A 21,348-nucleotide genomic window follows, 5' to 3' on the forward strand; every position below is an offset into this window, starting at 1 on the left:
GGAGGTGACTGGGACCTGACATTAACTAACATTACATTATGAAAGTACCTCCCTTTCCCACTCCAATCCAATGTCTCAGTTTAATCAAGGAGAAAGCTGTTTGTTGAAATGTCTCTATTCCTGCTTTTGAACAAATAACGGACTTTGGGCTCTTCTGCAGGCAGTAACACTTTGGTTTAACATCAACAGAAGGTATCTTATGGCTCCATTACATTTACAATAACTGAAGTTTACTTCTTAAAGATAGTGTTTATGTAAAAGTGGGTTCAAATGAAAATATTAAGCAAATAGTAGTACAGATGTTGACAGTGAGACAAAACTGGGGAGGAAGCAACCGACCACATTACTGAAATTTGGCAAACACTGCGTTAAGCTACAATGCCAAGGAGGGTAAAAATCTAAAGAAATTCTACCACCAGATGTCAACTCATAACATTAGAGTGTCTATTAGACACTAAAAAAAAAATTTGTGGATGCAAATGGATACGCCTCTTAAAGCTGCTAGCTCCTCCTCTCCCCCTACCATCCCAGACCCAGCTGGGCTATTTCTTTTACGCTTTCAGCTGACCCTTCTTATAGAGCTTGCAGACCATCAGGAGGGCATGGGAGTCAATCTCAACTGAGGCCAGGTGTGGCCAGTAGTGGGCAAATATGACTCCAATTTCAGACCCAGTCATTATTAGCTGGTAAATGTGCACTTAGGCAAGTTACTTAACTGCTGAGCCTCAACTTCCTCCTCTGTAAAATGGGTGTCATACCTACCTCCCAGAGTATGTTCATTAGAAAAATATTTATTGAGCAGCTACTATGTGCCAAGCCCTGGGAATAAGAAATTAACAACATAGAAACAATTTGTCCTAGAAAAGCTTATATTTCAAGGAGAAAAAAACAGATGGACACAAACGAAAATAACCAAAAAAGCCAAGATATCTTTACAGATATTCATTATATTTTACAGGTATGAGAGAGTAACAGGGATGCCCTTACCTTAGACTATCCCGAATTTAACATTTAAGTGAGCTCTGAAGGATGAAAAGGAATCAGCCAAATAAAAGTGGGGGAGGGAAAGAAGAGTATTCCAACTGAGGGAACCCAACCTGCAAAGACCAGAACAAGGTTGTAGTAACTCCAAAAACAGACAGAAAGATTTGGGTAAGGAAGACAGGTAGGTGGTCCAGGATGAAGGGGGTGGGCAGGAGTAAGTTAAAGATCCTGGATTTTATTCTAAGAACAGTAGGCTCCACTTAAGGGGAGTATCTTTTAATAAGCAGGGGAGTACCTTGGTCCGATCTCCTTTTTAAAAATATTACGTTCCCTACAACTCTGTATGGAGAATGGTTTGGAGGGAGACAAAAGTCTAAGTGAGGCGGCTCCTGCAGGGACTCTGGTAGCTCATGAAGGCGCTCGGAATGGAGTGAAGTGGGCTGATTCCGGGGTACACTGAGTAAGAAAGGACAGCTGCTAACTCTTCTGTGCGCTCACCTTTACTGGGCATACACTCATTTCACACTCATAACTGTTTCCATTTATGGGGAGACTAAACACAGAGGTTAAGTGCCTGGCACAGAGTAAGCGCCCAACATGCTAGCTAGCACTAACTCTCCAGGCCATCTGCCTACTACGTGGAGGAGCCAGAGTAAGAATCCGCGGAGGGGGGACCCCTCCAGCAGGACTCTGGTCTCCTCAAGCAGCAGCTGCTCACGCCAAAGAGGTACTATTACTGGAGGAAGCCGAGGCCCAGAAGGGGACCCTACCTAGTGTCTTTACAAGATGCTCCGCTTCCCTCCGGATCCACCTCCAGCCCCGCGGGGCACTCAAGAATTCGCCGGACGCCGGCTGCCCGCGCTCCAGGCCGGAAGGAGTAAAAGCGCGGGCAGTTGCCGAACGCGCACCAGAGGCCCCGGAACCCGCAGCCTCCAAACACTCACCTGAAGCCCCCAGAACACGCAGCCGCCGGGGACCCCGCCCCTCCGCCGCCACTCGCGCCTGCGCGCGCTTCAAATGCTCCAGGCCGCGGCGCGCGCAGAGTGGCCCTGCCCCTTCCCCTTCCGGGATGCCCGCAGCTGGGTCCTAAAGCCCTCCGGGTCATGAGGGGCTGAGGGGGCACTCCCGCAGGAAGGGGCGGAGAGAAGACCTTGGCGCGTCGCCTAAAAGGGGGAGAGAGGAAAAGAAATTTCCCTCACTTCTCCCGTAGTTAATTAGCAAAACTTATCCCCTTTGCAGAGGTTCTCATAGCTTCGGACTCCCGGAGCTCGAGGAGTGTGTGTGGCGGGGGGGTGGGAGGGGGTGGGTATTTTAAAGGCAGAGACAGGATCACCTGAGAGGTTCGAGGAAGCTGAGGGCTGAGACCGGTGTCCCCGGAGGAGTGGGTTCTCCTGGGGGAGCGGACTGTAAAACCTGCTGTAAAATAAAAGGTTAAACGAGCTCCCTTAGACTCAACCTCGAATGCCCGTTTCTTCGTTGAAACAGGGGCGTGTGCCTGTGTGTGTGTGTTGCCTTTTTAATCTTACTGATTTGTCAGAAGAGAGAGGTCTGAGATAAGCTCCTTTGCAAAGCGGAACCCTCGCCATATTCCTTGCCTTTAATAAGGCTGTTTGCTGTGGAATTTGGGCTCAGTGCTGTTGATATTATTCTCAGAGTTTCCTTCACACCAGGCACCTCTCCTAGAGGACTGAATGAAATAACTTGGGGTAAACGTCCTAAGGGCTCACTTGGTTCGTTTATTGAAAATCTGTTTTGTGCCAGGTACCGTGCTCAGTGCTAGGCTTATAGGGAGGACGGAACAGACACAGTAGCTACCCTGGAGGGCTCGATCCCAATGACTTGCTGATCTGCACGGGAGCCCCGGTCTTGTTTTGATTGGTTACTTTTATGCTTTGTTCACACTCTTTTTGTGTCTCCTATAATGTTTAGCATAGTGCCATTGATCAAAATTATCAAAAGTAATTTACTACAAGGTGTGGGGGCAGAAAATGAAAAGACTCATGCAGAACACGTTGAAACAGCACCTGGGTGAGCGGGATCCACGGTCGCGCGCCAGGAGTTAAAGGGACGAGAGGGGCGGAGCCAAGGCTGGGGGCGGGCCTGGAAGCCCCTCCGCCATAGGCTGTTCCAAGGAAACGTTATTAAACAAAGTCTCTGGCCAATAGAACTGCGGGGTCAACGCCAGTGGCTCGCAGGCCGTCCAATGGGAGAAGACATTGGAGGTACCCGGCCAAGTTCAGCTTCCTGAACTGCGGGGAGCTTGGCGGGCGGTCGCTGCAAGCCGGGCGTAGGCCGCGGAGGTCGCGAGTTCAGGCGTCCCGGTTCCCGTGTGACTGTCGTGATGTTTTTCTCCCAGGCAGGGGCCCGGCCGCGGATGTGGGAAGCCAGCCCGTCAGAACACAAGAAGTGGGTGGAAGTAGGTGTCCGGAGGGCTGTCTCCGACTTTAACTTGACCCGGGACTTTCACTTCCGTCACCCCCTCCTGGCTTTCACTCAGCTTTGTTGCAGAGATAAGGTCTGGACTATCCTTCCGAAGTGTCATGATTAATGACCGAGGCTAGGGCTGCAAGGCTTCTGGATCCCTGTCCAGTGTTCTACTTCCAATTCCTTCTTTTCTCCGCGACATAGTCTGTGTATAACAAGCTGTAATCTCCATCTCTTCTCCCGCCTTTCAAAGCCAGCCCCTTTGCCTCACCTTCCCAATTCTAGGATTGAATTTTGGGTAGAATTTATCCGAATGGTTTAAAGGAATTAACCCAGCGATTAAGTCGTTTGCACTTTTTTGGGGGTAAATTTTAGCACATTAAGATTTCTTTTTCTTTTTGGCCCTGGGGGCAGCATTCGGGATCTTAGTTCCCCGACCAGGGTTAGAACCCGTGCCCCCTGCAGTGGAAGCTCGGAGTCTTAACCACTGGTTCTCCAGGGAAGTCCCAGCACATTAAGATTTCTTGAGGATTAAAATTAGGATAATGAAATTCCATTTCCCAGCTCTGCTCTTGGCTAAGTTTTAGGTTTGGGAGGTCTAAACTTAATATAAGTTAGTAATAATAGAACAAACGGTTTCTGTCTTATTAACTAAAGATATTTGCTGTTCTTTAGGTATTTAAAGCATGCGATGAAGAAAACAAAGGCTATCTAAGCAGAGAGGACTTTAAAGTTGCTGTTGTAATGCTGTTTGGATACAAGCCCTCCAAGGTAGAACTTTCTTTTGTATTTGGGGACTGGGCTGACAATACAGTAGTGGATGGATTCTAAGTAAAGTGCAGAGGGCTAGCTTAGGATGTTTATGAAGCAAACCGCTGCCTCTTGAGCAATTTCAGAGATGTGTCCAGTGCTGAATATTACTTTTGTCTTAAGAATCCAACTCAGGAATGAATTAGAATCCATGAAGACTAAGTCACCAGGCTGCTAATAATATTAAGTAGGAGATGCTAGCGAGGTTCCAAGAGGGAAGCCTGGGAGTGGGATGTTGGTAACAGAAGGAATTCACAGAGGAAGTGACATGCAGGATTCTTTTTTTCTTAAATTAAAAAAAAAATTTTTGCTCCATTTAAATGATGAAAAGAATGCATTTACATAGTCAAAAAATTAAAACGGTCCAGAAAAGTATAAAGTTGGGTGTAAAATCCCCTCCTTCCCTACCAAAGGGTCCCACTCCTCAGGAGTTTACCATTATTAACAGTTTCTTGTGTATCATCCCAAAATTTCCTATGTATTGACAGACACGCCTAGCATTGTATTGAAAAGTGGGTGCATAGTATGCCTATTTTATTTTAACTTGCTTTTTTCACTTCACAATAGAAGAACATAAAAGCACACACACCACATTAAAAAAAATAGTTGCTTACTATTCTCTTTAGCTAGTTTCCTTGTTTTGGTCATTTCCGTTGTTTCTGTTATTTTTCATTCCTACAAATACTGCTGTGTGAGCATTCTCTTATAACTATATCTCTGCTTGTGGATATATCTCTGTGGAATAAATTCCTAGAAATACAAGTGCTAGGTACATTTGAAATTTTGTTGGGCATTGCTCTCCAGGAAAGGTTGCACTAGTTAAGGAGAGTTGAGCTGAACTTCAGTGAATCTCCCATTTTAGTGGGACAGGTTTCCTATGCCTCCTGTCCTTGTGCTGCTCCTCTTGTCTGTTACATCCATTCTAGTGATGGATCCCTCTTGTTAAGCTGCTGAACTGGGATTAATCAGGGGCAAGATCTTGGCCAGGTTTAAGAAATTCAACTGCAGGCATCAAACAGAGGGAGCACTCAGGGCTCTGCCTGGAATGTCATCCCTCCTGCTGTTGTTAGACAAAGTGGCTGGGCAACTGCTTTGGCCCAATTGTTCCCTATGAGTGGGCTCTACCTGTCTGTCAGATTGCAGGCCCTGCAAAGCCAGGGACCACGTGATGTCCCACTTCTCTGTTCTTCATTATGTTTAAATGTCTTACAACTTCATTGTTATTATGTTCTGTTGATATAAATATGTCCCATGAACCACCCAGGTAGGTTCAACTGCTAGGGGTTGCTTAGTTACTGAGAGGTTGATTATGGAGCTTCAGGGCTGGCTCCCAGAAATTGCAGCTCTCCTGTTAACCTGCAATCATTTCAGCTGGAATTCCAGAGCAGGTCAGCTAAGTGGACTCAGCTTTTGAAGCACTGAATTTAACCCAGGTTCAGCTGGAAAGATATCTGGTCTCATTCTACCTTTATCACCTTTGGATCTACTTACTTGATTTTAATTTTAGAACATGTAAGTGAGGAATTTAATGACAAGTACAATGATATGGTAACATACATACATACACACCATCAAATTTAACAGATTTTTACTTTTGGTTGAGGTTTTGGATTTTACTTTTTAATCAAAGGAAATGCTTGTTTACTGCAGATTGCTAAACAGTGAAATACTGATATAGCAAATCACCTATACACTTAACAATCATTTGTAACAATCATGAAGTTTTATTAAGTGACACTTAATGTATTCCCTCTGTGAAATTTAACAGATTTTTCCTCTTATAATAGGTTGAGGTTTGGGGTTTTATTTTTAAGCATTGCTTTTCAGCAAATGAAATATTTACTGAATGCAGGTCATGAAGCAGTAAGGCACTAAAATAATAAATCACTTCTGCATTCATGAAAATGTTTACAGAATGAAATTTATTGTGTTCCCATTTAATAAAAGGAGCACTTGCTAGTTGCTAGAAATATAAAGGTGAATAAACATAGACCCTACTTTGAAATAGTTCACAGTTTAGTGTAGAGAGACTTATAAAACTCTGATAAATACTAAAATAGAGAAGAGATTAAGAACAGAAAGGGAGGAGGGCAAGGAGAAGGGTCTAATTCTGTAGTAACTTTAATAGGAATCTGGGCATCATTTAGAGCAGCGGAGGTAGACTCTGATATGAAGTGTCTGGGAGCGCTTTGTGGTGGTGGGAGAAGTTATGCCTTGGTGATTCACGGTTGCCTGTGGTGGCCGTATCAGAGTGATGTGACAGCAGTACTGAAGGGATAAGAAAATAAGAAAATTCAGAAGGAGTAGGTTTGGGGGAAAGGCAGTGAGTTCGGATTGGGGCATATTAAGTTCGAGGAGGCTACAAGCACCCCAAGTGCATTCCTTTTTTAAATGCTGTGCTGGGTGTTGAGGTGATGGTGGTAAAGATCTGCTCTCAGATTGTGCCACCTCCCTTAGATGTAGGAATCTGAATTTGGGTGGAGAGGTGAGGGCTAGAGATAGATTTGGGATTCCTCACAGGTGGTAGCTCAAAACATGAGACTGAGGTGGCATTGCCCAAGAGGAGTATGCGGCGTGTGAAGGGCAGCATCCTGAGGGGAGAACATGGGGGGAGTACCCACATTTAAGGGTCGGTGGGGGCTCCATGAAGAAGATGCACTGGGAACTGGTTGTCTGGGAGGGGCAGGAGGAACCAGGGAAGTGCAAGGCATGGAATCCAAGGTGGAGAAGCTACATCAGATGTTGCCAAGATTCTAATTCCATGATGTTTATAAAGCTCTCTTAACAATGTGGGAAAATGCTTATGTTTTAATATTTAGTGAAGGCAGGTCCCCAAACTTAATATACAGTGTATTCTCAAATATGTTTAAAAATGCATGGAGGGGGAAAAAAAAAGCTGTACTAGGCCTAAATGTTAACAATGGTTTTCACTGGATGGCTGGTGTTTTAGATGTTTTTCTTCATAATTAAAAAATATTTTTCATGTTTTCTACATCATGTTACTATTACAGTCAGGAAAATTTTTTTTTTTGGCCGTGCGGCATGTGGGATCTTAGTTCCCTGACCAGGGATCGAACCCGCGCTCCTTGCGTTGGAAGTGCGGAGTCTTAACCACTGGACTTCCAGGGAAGTCCAGGAAAAAATTTTTAAATAAACCCATAGAGGCCATTGTAACAATTGCTTGTATTTGTCTAAAGTAGAAATGTTACCTTTTAGGTTATGCTGTATATGTGACAGCCAAGTTGATTTTATATGACCAAACTGTTTTGGTCAATGCAATAAAGTTTTGGGGGCCGTTAGAGTCTGTAGTAGATTAGCATCTGGTATCTTATTAATAGAAGAGAAAAATGACTATTATAGCTGTTCTGTGATGTTACTTGTCTGCTGGATTCAACAAAGTTGGTTTCTCATAAAATACGTTCCTTCCCCGCACCCCAGGAATTAAGAACTTGTACTGTGAAAACATTTGATGAAATTGTATATCTTATGCTTTTTTCTTTTCTAGATAGAAGCTGATGCTGTGATGTCCTTAGTAGATCCAAACACTTCCGGTAATGTGAAAGTTAATTTTTAGTACTCTTATTTAGACATTCATGAAACTACAACTAAGAACAAATAATAGAGGCTATAAAGCATTATGTTTAAGCAAATCTTTGTTTTGTTTCTGATTACCCAAAAAGAACGAGGTTTGGTTCTTTTAATTTTAGTTAATTAATGTATTCATAAGCGTATGTTTATTGTAGGAAAATTTTAAACCACTGAAAAGCATAAAGAAAAAATGTTGCTGGTAATTTCAACATCCCGCGGATGATCTAGGTTTTCTGACTTGAGCAGCTGAGTGAGTGGAAGTGGCACTTCCTGAAATGGGAAGACTGGGGGAGAAGATTTAGGGTTTGGGGAGTGCAAGAGTTCAATTTTGAATATGTTGAGTTTGAGAGGTTTTGGTCAATGATGTCAAGGCAGTTGAGCTGTATGAGTATGGAATTCAGTGGAAAGATCTGAGCCACAGAAATAAGTTTGAGAGTCATCAGCGTTTGGATGGTTTTGAAGCCATGGGAGTGGATGAGACCCCTTGAGGGAGAGTGTAGACTGAGACCCATAGGAACTATAACCGTTAAAAGTCAGGTAGGGGATGAAGAGACGGCAAAGGAGACTTAGGAGGGGCAGAGGGGCCAGAGGAAAATCAGGAGTATTTGATCAAAAGCCAAGAGAAGTGACTATTCCAAGGAAGAGGTTTGGTCAACAGTGTCCAATGCTGTTGAAAGGTTAAGTAGCAAAAGAACTGAAGAGGATCCGTGGAGCTGGCAACCCGGGGGTGTCGGGTGATTTTAGGAAGAGCAGTGTCAGCACGTGATGGGGGCAGAGGCCAGGCTGCAGTGGTTTGAAGATAAAGGGAAAGTGGCAAAGTGACAATGTGAGTAGATAAGTCTTTCAGTGGGTCCAGTAGCTGTGGATCAAGAGCTGTTTGCTTTGCTTTGTTTGCTTTTTTTTGGAACATGAAGATGTTTCTAAGCTTAGCAGAATGATCTAGTGAAGAGGGAAGAGGCAAATGAGACAGAGAGATAACTACTTATTGTTTGAGGAGATAGGGTCCAGAGCATGCTGAATTGGCTTTTCAAAAATTACTTTTTGTGGGGATGTAATTTAAGGCTTACGGAAAGTTGCAAAATAAAAATAGTACAGAGAATAGCTGTATACCCTTTAGCCAGATTCACTTACTGTTCATATTTTACCCCATCTACCTTCTCTTCTGCACTTTCTGCCTCTTCTCCATCCTCTCGCTGAGCTGTTCATAACCACAGCACACCCATCATAAGTTTATATTGACACTTGTCTTTATCTGCTTTACCGTCTATATTGCAATGTTGTCACTTGATCTAATTATGTCCTTATTAGCATCTTTCCTCATTTAATACAGGAATTAGTCCTTGGTATCATGTCTCTTTAGCCTCTTTTAATCTGGGATATTTCTATAGACTTTTTTTTTTTTTTGCCTTTTTACAACATTGTTATTTTTGAGGAAATAGCCCACCCCTCATGGTTTCCTTTTTTTAGGAACAGACCTCATCTTGTGTTTGCATGGCGTTTCTCTGTAAGTAGGTTGAGGTTAAGCACCCTCAGCCAGAATCCTATTTGGGTGATATGTCCCTCTCAGGGTGCCACATCTGGAGGCACACAATGTCTGTCTCTCGTAGATACTAATTTTATCACCGGTCAAGATGTTGTCGGATTTCTCCATTGTATTATTTCTCTTTATATTTTCTTCCCTTGCAACTAATCAGCAGCCTGTGGAGAGACACGTTCGACGTTGCAGATATTCTGCTTCTCATCACAATTTCCGCCTGGATTTGGTATCCATTTGTGATTCTTGTCTGATCCAGTTTTTGCTGTATGATTGCAAAGTAATGATTTTATAATCCTAGTGCCTCTTTCAGTTAGCCCTTGGCATTTTTACTATAAGCAAGAGACTTCCCGTCTTCTTGATTGATCAATCCATCTCTCTTTTATCAGTATGGACTCATGAATTTGTATGTTTTTAATGATTTATAATTCATTACTAAATTATTTTAGTGCTCCACTTACCACAGATTTGGCCATTGAGTGCCTCCTTGAGCTGGCTCCTGTGTCCTTTAGACTGGCTTGACTTTTTTCTTTTTAAAAATCTTTTTATGTATAAATTTTGGGTTTACAGAAGAGTTTACTAGATTATTTTTTCGATACAGGTTTGGTATCACATATTAAACATGACTTTTCGAACAATATTATTGCTAGGAGAAGGTGTTTTTGACATAACTCCCTAACTTGATGGAATTTCCCCAGGCTTTAAATTTCATGTTAAAAATTTTCACACTTTCAAAGTATTCAAATGTTGTTTCTTTGCTGTTCAGTTTAGGTTGCAACTTCTTGGTGAAGCCTTCCTTACATATTTTCTCTGGGTTTCTATGTGAATATTCCAGTCTATAAAGATTTCTGTCTTCTGGCAGAAGGATTTCCCGCATTTTTTGCATTGTTAGGGTTTCTCTCCTTTAGGAGTCCCCTGAGAGTCAATGAGTGATTCTTTCTGGATGCATGTCTTACGCTGCTCTTGTTTATGTAGTGTTTCTACATAAATACGTGTAGTTTGCCAAAAGCACTCTCACATTCATTATTCCCGGAGATTTTCTCCCTTATGTGTGTTCTTTGGTTCTGAATTAGGGCTTTGACTTCACACGGAAGGTTTTCTTTCCTTAACCAGTTCTTTGATGTACCGACAGGTGTTATTCTGGAAGAAAGGTTACCCACGTTCTTTACAGGTGTAGTGAGTTCTCTGATGTAAGGGTTGACTTCCGAAAAAACCTTCCACATTCAATATTCTGAGTTTTCCCCCCATGTGTATTATATCACATTTAGTAAGATATGACTTACACACATGTGTTACATTCATATGGTTTCTCTATGGGTCACTTGATGTACACTGAAGGGCAAATTCTGGCAGAAGGTTTTCCCACCTTCATTACATTCTAAAGGTTTCTCTTGAGTGTGAGTGCTCTGATATAAAGTGAGGACTGGTCTGTGGCAAAAGGATCTTCCAAGTATGCCGTTGTTAGTTTCCTCCCCTGCTTTTTCTTTTTTTCTGATGTTTGAGAGAGGGTTGACTTGAGGCTGGAGATATTTTGTAAATTTCATGAACATTTCCTCTCCTTCCTGAGTTCTCTAATGCTTGGATTTGGACTTCCTGCAGAAACAGTTCTCACATTTTTGCAGTCATGGAGCTTCCTTTTAATATTAGTTCTGATGTACATTAAAGCTTTAGGATTTGAACGAGGTTCTCTACATTCCCTTCATGTGGCCTGTCCCACACCTGAGTTCTCTTATGTATAATGAAGACTGCCTTATTATGGGACATTTTCTCAAATTCATAATAGTCTAAGGATTGCTTCAGAACTGGAGTTTTTGATGCTGAAAGTAGGCTTCCCTATGAGAGCTTTCCGACTTTGGTGATGTGCTCCAGGACCTGCTCCCTTATGCACGTCCCTTGCATTTAATATCAGGGATATTATAGGTACTCTCACATCCACTTCCCCATCAGATCATTAGGATGCTTTCTGTCACAGCATCTTTTCCTAATACTTAATTTTTAAGTATATTTCAAAAGGTTACAAAGTAAATTAGTCATCTGAGAAATTCAAAGGAAGATTGGGTTGGAGGAACGAGATCAAACTGTAGGTGCTTAGTACCTTGCTCCAAAATTACTGTGAAAGGGGTTTCCTTAGTCTACAAGCTTCCAGGCTTTTCCCTTCCTCTTCTGGTCCTGATATCAACAGCAGATTAACTTTCTCAAAGCATCACTTTCTTCATGATTAAAGGAGTAGACTTAGCTTCAATTCATGTCCCCTTGAAAGGGGAGACTCAAGACCACAGACATCCCAGGGAAAGAGTAAAATAGCCATCTTAGCAAGAAGTCACTGCTGAACTCTGAATGCTGCTAACATAAAATTTTTTCATTAGGACTGTTAGTAGTGAACCAATTTCAGACCAGCTCCTTCTTTTCTCCCTTTCAGTGACATGAGTCACATTTACATGTTATTTTTCTTACAGGAAGAGAGTTTATACACAGATTACTTTACCAAATATATTATCTCTCTCCTTAATGTTTTGATCTTGAAGAACTGAAAGGTTGGCCTTGGCTTTCTGGGAGCTATTTATTCAGGTAATCAACTTCCCAAAGTTCTTCTGAGTAGCTGTGACTTGGGAATTCTCCGACTAGGTGTAGCTCTTCTTACATCCAGACAAGGTTGTGCCATATCTCCAGCATGCAACCCCAAAGGACCCTCCACACAGAGCCCATTTGCTGCCCAGCTTCCTGGGGGAAGGTCCAGACTCACATCCTGGATTGAGCCTGACAGGGCAGAGCCCTGACAATGCACACATTTCATACAGTACCTAAACCTGGATGCCCAGACCCTGCTTCCCAAGGTCTCTCTAAAAGGTGGGTCGTTTCTGTAGAGGTTCCTTGTGAAAATTAAAAAGAGTGGAAAGTTAAGACAAAGCCATTAGAAGAGTAGGATGTCTCAGGGAAAGTCACACTGGGAGAATTTGAGGGTAGCCAGAATGAGTAGCAAAAAGGTGTTAATGACATTTTTAATGCCTGTAACTTAACAAGCACGTGAGTATCAGCAAAAACTGTTTAGGCACCAGGAACAAGGAATTATATTAATGGGAGAAAAAAAGAAAAATCAAGCCACTTGTTTAAGGAAGCAGCAGATCAGTGTTGGCGTTGGTTCCAATACACACTATTGCTACCTAATTTTAGAGGGTTTTATTTCTGTTCTCTAAGGGTATAGAACATTTCATATCTCCTCTAACTATAGAAAATGAAAGAAGTTTGCAACTAGAAGAGCCTAGAAAACAGTCATATATTTCCTTTTTTAAAATGGGGAAACTGAGCTCCAGAGAGGAATAAAAAATCTTAATCCTGGCATTTGATGGTTCTTTATTGGTTTATAAGATACTTTTACATGTGTTACAGTATTTATTATAATTATAGATAATAATTATAGCTTTGATTCCTTGAGTGTTTACCATGTGCAGACTCTGTGATGAGTATTATGCATGGATTGTTAAATTTAATACAACTCTATGTTAGGTTTGTCCCATTTTATAAGTTAAAACAATCCTGAAGCTTAGAGAGGTTAAGTAATCTGTGCAGGGTGGCACAGCTAGCTAGTAAGTAGCAGACCACAGTAGTGTAATCTCCAAGCTTACCCTCTCAACCATTTGATAAACCCTTCCCTTGAGGTTAATAGTGTCATGGATCATATTGATGGATCTGAGGCCAGTCTTCATTGTCCTGGGAACTTAACGAATGAATGAGTCGAAATCAGGAGTGGGTCAGTACACAAAAGACAAATCACAAGGTTCTGTGCAGCCGCTAGAGGTTGATGTCAAATTTGGTTCCGAGCTACTGAGTGTCCAGATCAAATAGGGAATCACAACCAAGTGCAGATGTCAGCACCCACACCACAGAAACTCCTTTTCTAGAGAGACATAGTTTTCCCCGATGTGGGATGTTTCCCGCACGATGTCTCATGGAGGAGAGACTAATAAGTGGACACTGACGTCCACAAACTGTTCAATAAATACAGTAGTGAATGAAGTCTGTAAGGCCGTTTCTTGAACTTTCTTCAGCATAAGCCAGTGGTTTAATGCCAAACGTGTCTGGGCAGTTCTATGAAGGGCAAGACCATGTGTGATCTCAGATGGTTTGACTTCATTGTGGGATGAATCGTAGAGCATTTTATATGAATAACAACAGCTAAGATTTATAAGACTTTTGCTTAATCTGCCCAATGCACATCGCCCCACTGCATTCTCACACAGCTGTCTGCGTGTTTTTATCCCAGATCTATATAAAATATGCTTGAGGGAAAAAACCAGAACAAAGTATATCAGAATTTTGTTTCCACTATGTGATTAGATCATGCTTTTTTTCTCCCCTTTCTTTCTGTTTTTTTATATTGTTGCCCTTTCAACACATTGAACATATTTTACTTTCATACTTAGAAAAAAAAAAAGCTTTCCAGGATCTTACTTTTAATCTGCAACTTTAAACAATGGAAAAATCAAAGAGATTGATTCATTACAGTGGTGATGATGGACTGTTTGACTCAGTCATGCTATCCAGGGTCAGTTTAATTGGAAAATAATTTGTGGATGTTGAGGTTAATGGCTTTTATTTATTGCTATCTTGGCTGAGTTGTTTTGAGCCAGATAGTTGACTGTAAAAGTATTCTTTTCCTAAATTTAAATGTCTGTTTTCTAGTCTTTTAAGTTATATTGTAAACACATTTTTTTGTATTTGTTTTGTGTATATTTTGATGTTTTGGGTTCCTACCTAAGGAACTGAGGCCACGGTATAGCAGGTGTAGCAGGCTGTTGTTTGATTTCAGATTTCAGTTGACCTCTTTGTTCATTTCTATCATCAGGAAACACATACACATACTTATCTTGAAATCATAGGACCATTTTGTGGTATCACCCACAGATATTCCCCTCTCAATTAATGTATTTAATTCCCCATTTAAAGATGATGAGTAAGTTTTCATGTAGGGTTAAAAAAGAATTAGGAGACACTGACCTAAAGACACTTTTTAAGAATGTCATATGTGATAGGGAAGATGAAAGAAGTATTGTCACTTCTGTGATGGCCAGATGTCACACGAACACAATAGACAAGAAGACCTCTAAGAGTTTCAAAGGGAGCGGCACTCCCTTCCTGCCCGAGGTGTGGGCCAGAGCCGGATGTGGAAGGCTGGGTGGGGTTTGCAAAAGGTGGAGAAGCAAAGAGGAGAACAGGGCGAATGATTGAAGGCAGATGCCAGCTGCGAGCTTGTCGTCCGGCTCCTGGTGCTCCCTGGGCTCTGCTGGTGCCAGCGTGGATGCAGAACTCCGTGCCAATTTAGACTTCCCCGCGCGGTCCACACCCGTGCAAACGTTGCCTGTCATGTCCTGGAGACTTTGCCGAGGTGTTTGTTCATGGTCCAGAGGAGGGGCTGTATCACTCACCCTCCATCACAGGTCCGCACTTTCTCCTCCTCCGTAGGGGCTCTTTCTGCATGCTGGCCCTGTGGGGTTTCTCCTACAGACCCCCTACCCCCAAGCGTCTCACCCTCTTCTCTCAGATCCCTGCCCCCCGTTTTACAGCGCGCCCTCTTGCCGGTCCCCCCCTCAGATTTGCAGGCCCAAAGTGCTCCTCAGCTGTCCCTGTGTTGGTATCAAGTCCTGCCGGAAACGGAACCCCCGGCCCGCCGCGGAGTGCTGCTTTCTCCCGCTGCCGCAGGGAGTGCGGTGCGCTGCAAGCCAGCTGCCCCCCAGCGAGCAGCCCTGAAGGAAGCTGGGAGTTGGAGAGGGGGAGATTTAAGGACCAGTTTACCTGGAAGGAAGAGTGAAGCTTTAAACTCCAGAATAAGGGATCGGCGCTTTGCACTGCTAACGCTGAGGAACCTTTGAAGGGTTATGAGCAGCAGATGTGCATGATAAAAAAAGATAACGATTCCCGTCCACGTTTGGTAGGAATAAGGTTTCGTTGGTTCAGATTTCTCTATTCTGCTGTAACCTGTTTTTACTCTTCCTCGTTTCCCTCCCAATGATAGAGTAAAACTTGCTTTCTTCCATTAAGGTGGATTCTTTTCTCTTCCTGCCCCTACTCTTATGCGTGTAGCTGGAAGAAAATATTAGCCCTCTGAATTTACTTACCCATCTTACTGTGACAACTCACTGCTCTTGATGCCACGAAAGCCCTTCTGTCCTTACAATCTTTTTATGCAAACACATTCTGTCCTTTTTTTTTTTTTTTTCCCTGCATGGCCTCCAAAAGTCATAATCTGAATTTTATTTCTCAAACTAGAAAAGGCTTGCATTATACCTTTTAAAAGGCCACTTAATCCTTTTAAGCCCTCATTTTTAGGCATTTTCAAGCCCTGGAAAAATTAATAGATGGCCCAATGACTGTGAGCCCTCTCTTTTCTACTAAATCCAGGACCAGACTTCCAGTCTAAAAAACTTGGCATTTTTATTATTTTCTCCTTCATTCTCCCAGGTTTATTGCAGTTTCTAATTTAGGCTCACTGCGATAGCCAGAAACTGGATGACTACATTTTCAAGAGGATTTCTCTCTACGCACTGACCCTGAAACTTAGAACTGTGAGCCACAAAACAAAACAAAACAAAACAACTTTCAAGGAAAAATTTATATAGTTTTGTTGGACTTTTTGAATATATCCACCCCTGTGGTGAAAGATGATTACCTTCCTAGGAAATTGCTTAAAAACAAAAAAGGGGGAAAAGATAACACTTCTCTATATGATATATCTGTATCACATGTATTAAGTAGATTGGAAAGTAAAAAATATATATATATTCATTATAGAACATGAAGAGTCCATTTCACCAAGAGTAGTTTATAAAATGGAAGGGAGTGCTTTCCGTGATATGGAAAATGCACAGACTTGCAGAGTCTGGAAGGATTCGTAAAGATCGTTGGTCCCAGTGGCCTTTGAGGCATGATCCTCAGTCCTGTGTCCTGTGGGGGGCACTTCTAGAGGCGCTGCTGGAGAGGGAACGGTGAGGAGCCCACCTCACTCCAAACCGAATAGCTTTGCCTTCGTCTCTACACACTGGGCATTCCTGATTTAGAAAGAAGAACCTTTCCTACAGCTAAAACAAAGTAAGAAAACTACTGGTAGAGTCCAGCTACCCGCGCAATTTCTGAACACCTTATGTAGATTAATAACGAACACAGATAAACACATAGGTCTGCGTGGTTCCTGTGGTGATCCCAACGTGTAGCTACAGCAAAGTGTGTTTAGGTAACTTTCATTACTAGAACAGTTTACAGAGAAGACCCAACCTCGTATTTGGAATTAGAATGTTCTGAACATACTTTCACTCCAGGGGGGGACACAGGTAATGTATTTCTCATTGGGTATGAAATGTGGTGGCGGTAGAATTATGGAAAGTCTTTGTGAAGTGGTAATTTTAGGTTTGAATATTGTGACAGCAGGTGGAGCTAGTAGTAGGAACTCTATTTCTAGGCCATTTAAACAGCAGTAAAACATATAAAATTTACATTAATGTGTTTGCATTACAGAGCTGTAGGAATAGCAAACCTTTATGCCTTGGCTTTGGAAAGTGATCATACTACTACAACATGAGAGCTCAGCTGAATGGAAACTTCTCTATCCTTTTTAGAAAAGGAACTTGCATGGTATTGAATGCATTTGTATGTGTTGCCATCGAAGAATAAGACATGGGGATGGGGCAGTGAGATATGTTTATGTGGTTTGATATTGACTTTAAAAAATAAGGTATACGAGCCTGTGGGAAAATAGTGTGAATGAACTTGATTACATAACTAGAGTTATTTGTATTATTAGATGGTTTCTTCTTTTTAAGTGGTAATAAACATATAGTTGAAATCCACATATATTTTCTCCTAGGAAACACTAAAGAACATGTGCTTTTTATCCCCCAAGATTGTGAAATAAAGACCTGACTACTTTATAGCCCCAAATACGGATGAGTTTTCTGAATATGTGGTTTAAAATATATCATTCACCACTCATGCACTTTTTTTTTCTTGTGAATCTGAATCACACATTGAACCACGGAACTGTGCTTCTTTTCTTATCGTTTCCTGAAACCAGATGCAATTAAATGAAGAGCAAATATTATGCATGTATTTCCTTTTCCTCTGAATTTTGTTTGTTTTTTACTGTATCATAGGTATTAAGAAATAGGGGTTTCTAAAATGACGATTTTGCTGGCTATGTGAATAAATAGAGACCTACTTTTTGGCATTAATTTAGAGTTATAAGAGCATTTAAAACACATTTTAATGCTTTTTGCTGAAAACTAGAAATAATGTCTTCCTATGATTTTATTTACTTATTCAACAAACATGTGAGGAATGCCTCCTACAAGCAGGTATCTTACTAAACACTGTGGATAAATTTTGAGAGCAGACAATCCTTTCCCTCGGTGTGTCTCAGGCAGACGTGTGGCCAAATAGTTACCATGGGACCCGACGAGAACGAAGCTGCATCGCTGCACATCCTCCGCTGCCATGGGGGAAAATGCTCCAGACGCTAATTCCGTACAACGTGTATTTATTGAGCACATGCCAAGCACTCTGGTAGGTGCCAGGAGATACGCCTGTTGCTGCTTTCTTGACTTTTGCTCTTGGTTGTCTCCAAAGCATCAAACAGCTAACATCTCCAAATTGCAACTCCCATCTCAGCACCACCCCCATCCTGCTTCCTCTCGTCTTTCTCATCTCTTTAAATGACTCCTCAAACCACCTAGTACTCAAGCCAGAACCTAGGGCTTATTCTTGACGTCTTCTTTCTCATGCACCACGTCTAGCCCTCCATCTTTTCTGCAATATGTCTGGAACCTTCCACTGCCCTCCGTTCCCACTGCCCGCACCCTCGTGGCCACATCTCTTGCCAGTAGGATCCTAACGAGTCTCCTTTTTTGTATTTTGCTTTCTCCCCAGTCCTTTTTCAAAACGATAGCCAGAGAGATCTTTCCAAAATCTAGATCAGATCATGTCACTTCTCAGTTCCAACTTTATTGACTTCCTATTGCAACTGAAATAAAAATCAAATTATTTCCTGTGGCCCACGAGGGGCTGTGCGTTCGGGCCCCTGCCCACCTCACCAATGCCGTCTTCACCGCATTCGAGCCACTGTGGCCTGTTTTCACTTCTCCCACTTCCCACCCCATGGCCTTGGCATGTGCTCTTTCCACGGCCTGGAATGCTCTTCTTCCCACCTTTAGCCAGTTGGTATCTTCTCATCATTTAGGTCTTAGCCTAAGTATTACCTCCTCTGTGAGATCTCTCCTTCACCAGAGTCTGCTCTACAGGAGGATTTCTGTGACGTGTTTTATACCCTCCTGTTTTCCCCTCGTTGCACACGCCACAGTTTGTAATTATGTGCACGTTTGTAATTGAACCTGTATCATCACCGTCTCTGTCACTACACCAATGGCTCCCTTGGCACTGGAATCATGTGTGTTCTCTTTTCCCCTCTATTCCCAGAGCTTAATTCAGTGCCTGGCACCCAGTGGGTCCTAAAGAGTTGTAAGAGAATCGTTTAAACGCATAAAGATAGATGGACTTTTTAAATTTCTAAATCTTTAACGACAAATAAGAAAAATGTGGAAAATTAAGAAAACTATTTTCTAATTTTTAAAAAACTATCGGAACTATTTCGAGAAACGTGTATAGTTCAGTATACCTCACCAAAATATTCCCTTTTGGAAAGAGTGCAAGTTCTTAAAAATTAGCACGTGGTTATTGTGTGATTTGGGGCTATTTTTAAAACAGTGATCATTTTTAAATGGAAATCCTGACATATAAAAATGAACTGCTCTTTTTTTAAACTTTGGGTTTATTTATTTATTTATTTATTTATGGCTGCGTTGGGTCTTCGTTTCTGTGTGAGGGCTTTCTCTAGTTGCGGCAAGTGGGGGCCTCTCATTATCGTGGCCTCTCTTGTTGCGGAGCACAGGCTCCAGACGCGCAGGCTCAGTAGTTGTGGCTCACGGGCCTAGTTGCTCCGCGGCATGTGGGATCTTCCCAGACCAGGGCTCGAACCCGTGTCCCCTGCATTGGCAGGCAGATTCTCAACCACTGCGCCACCAGGGAAGCCCCCGAACTGCTCTTTTTATATATTTAGGGCTCTGTTCACTAGAATGTTTAAATTCTTGGCTGCACTCTTTAAACCTACTACAAAGATCACATTAGAATTCATTTTAATAGACATTGTAAGCACAGTATCCAATCTCATATGATCACGCTGGGCTCTTTTATTATGAGAATCACAGGAAGCAGAGCCTGAGGCTGCAGAACAGTCATGGGGCGTACCTAAGGCTGGGGACAGTGCCAACGCTATTGTTTATGGAATGTTCTCTCCACTTTTATCTGCAGTATGCAATTGGTATTGACTTTTGAGAAACTACTTCTTCGCCCCGATCTCCCAGCTGGAAAAAAACCTGTCGTAATGACATCTGGCTAGGAAAAAAGGGATCAAAGACGCATAAGGAAAGAAAATTATGAGACCTTATTTTATAAGTAGTTTCGGGCCTGTCTGTTAGATCTGTCAGAGAGAAGAGTGTCATACTTTTTCGAGGTCATCATCTTTTATCCCCGGGAAGAGCTCAGTGAGCTCCGAAAGTGTCTACCCTTTCTGCCGTCGATTGCTAATGTGGAGTCTACTTAGCTTTTAAGAAAATGTCTTTTCAACTTTAGAGATCTTTATGAATAACTACTACTCACCAAAATTAAGATAACATTTGTTTGTGGTAGTATCACTTTCCATTTATGTTTTGTTTCCTTCTTAAAGAGAAAGACAATAAATTGGTTTTTTCCAACTTTTAGGGATATTACTTAAGGAGTTTTTAGACATTGTAAGGAAAAAGAAGGAAGCTCAACTATATCGGAATGAAATAAGACACATCTTCACAGCTTTTGACAGGCACTGTAAGTATCTTTAAAGTGTTTTGATATAAAAAATGGCTATCAAGGAACTGTGAATGGGAACATATACTCAGTAACTAAAATAATATACTTGGAAGGTTATCTTACTGTATTCATTAGCTATTACCTTAGATGTTGGTGTACATTTTTTTTTCTCCATCACAATCTTAAATTCTTGACATTTACGATGGGTGAAATAATATCTACAGTTATATAATTGTACAGTACTTATGATTTGCCTGCAATGTAATGGGGACAACAGAAGGGCTGGCCATGCGGGGATATAGCTGAAGAACCACTTATGGAAGTTTGGGAGACCATGAGGCCTTTTTTTCCGACTCCTCCTTTGACCCACACATAATTGGAGGAATTGTTTTCCCACGCTGGGGTGGCCCAGAGGAGTAGCTTCAGACCCCCTCCCCACAGAACACAGGGTTGAAAGACTTGTGGAGTCCAGGTTCAGTATTTTGCCTTCTGTAATGGTTTTCCTCTAAATAATAATATAGTTCTAATACCAAGCAAGAAAAAAATGTGAATTTTGAAGAATGAATTATTTTGGCAATTCACAAAGACTTGAAGCCTAATGCCATTGTTGCAGTGTCTGTCCCTTAGTCCTTTACCTGGGACTCAGGGAATCAGCAAATGATGGGGCTGGAAGAGACCTTCAGGAGCATCTGGGACTGTACTGAGGGAGAGTATTACTAGATTCTCAAATTCTTCCAATGAGACAATCTCAGATTACCTTATATGTAAAATCAACTATAAATTACTGCTTTTCTCCTAGTAATAGATTAAAGTCGCATGCATATGTTACGGCTGAAATAGCAGTTCGTGGGGCTGATAGAAGTGTGTGAATGTTATGTATTCTGCTTTCAAATAGATCGTGGATATTTAACTCTGGAAGATTTCAAAAAAGCATTTAAGCAGGTGGCTCCCAAGTTATCGGAAAGGATTATTCTCGAGGTATTCAGGTAAGGTGCCAAAATCTTTATGTATACCCACCCCTTGATTTACCATTTGCTTTTACAAGTTTTCAGTTTTATGGAGAACACTCATTTATGCTTATTTTTCACTAGTGAACATTTTCATCTCACAGCATATTGTCATGA

At 41.9% G+C, this 21,348-nt stretch overlaps 2 protein-coding genes across 44 annotated transcripts in view; one reads left to right on the forward strand and one right to left on the reverse strand.

Annotated features, from left to right (window-relative positions):
• TDP1 (tyrosyl-DNA phosphodiesterase 1) overlaps positions 1 to 2,253 on the reverse strand; it is an 87,740-nt gene extending 85,487 nt beyond the window's left edge. For 6 of the 7 annotated variants that reach the window (XR_014260958.1, XR_014260959.1, XM_082451303.1 and 3 more), the window contains exon 1: positions 1,929 to 2,253. Coding sequence is in view for 4 of the 7 variants with exons in the window: in XM_082451303.1 (XP_082307429.1) it covers positions 1,929 to 2,089 (161 nt within the window). In the remaining 3 variants the exon portion in view is untranslated. Of the gene's footprint in view, positions 1 to 1,754 lie in introns of all 7 variants that reach the window. The other variant, XM_082451304.1, reaches the window with a different exon arrangement.
• A 940-nt stretch (positions 2,254 to 3,193) lies between these two features.
• EFCAB11 (EF-hand calcium binding domain 11) overlaps positions 3,194 to 21,348 on the forward strand; it is a 228,639-nt gene continuing 210,484 nt past the window's right edge. For 30 of the 37 annotated variants that reach the window (XR_014260968.1, XM_082451454.1, XM_082451458.1 and 27 more), the window contains exons 1-5: positions 3,194 to 3,400; positions 4,084 to 4,179; positions 7,724 to 7,769; positions 20,141 to 20,242; positions 21,120 to 21,210. Coding sequence is in view for 36 of the 37 variants with exons in the window: in XM_082451454.1 (XP_082307580.1) it covers positions 3,326 to 3,400; positions 4,084 to 4,179; positions 7,724 to 7,769; positions 20,141 to 20,242; positions 21,120 to 21,210 (410 nt within the window). In the remaining variant the exon portion in view is untranslated. The remainder of the gene's footprint in view (positions 3,401 to 4,083; positions 4,180 to 7,723; positions 7,770 to 20,140; positions 20,243 to 21,119; positions 21,211 to 21,348) is intronic. The other 7 variants (XM_082451448.1, XM_082451455.1, XM_082451446.1 and 4 more) reach the window with 2 other exon arrangements.

This window comes from Balaenoptera physalus (assembly GCF_965194825.1).
Source record: "Balaenoptera physalus genome assembly, chromosome: 2".
NCBI classification, from domain to species: Eukaryota; Metazoa; Chordata; class Mammalia; order Artiodactyla; family Balaenopteridae; genus Balaenoptera; species Balaenoptera physalus.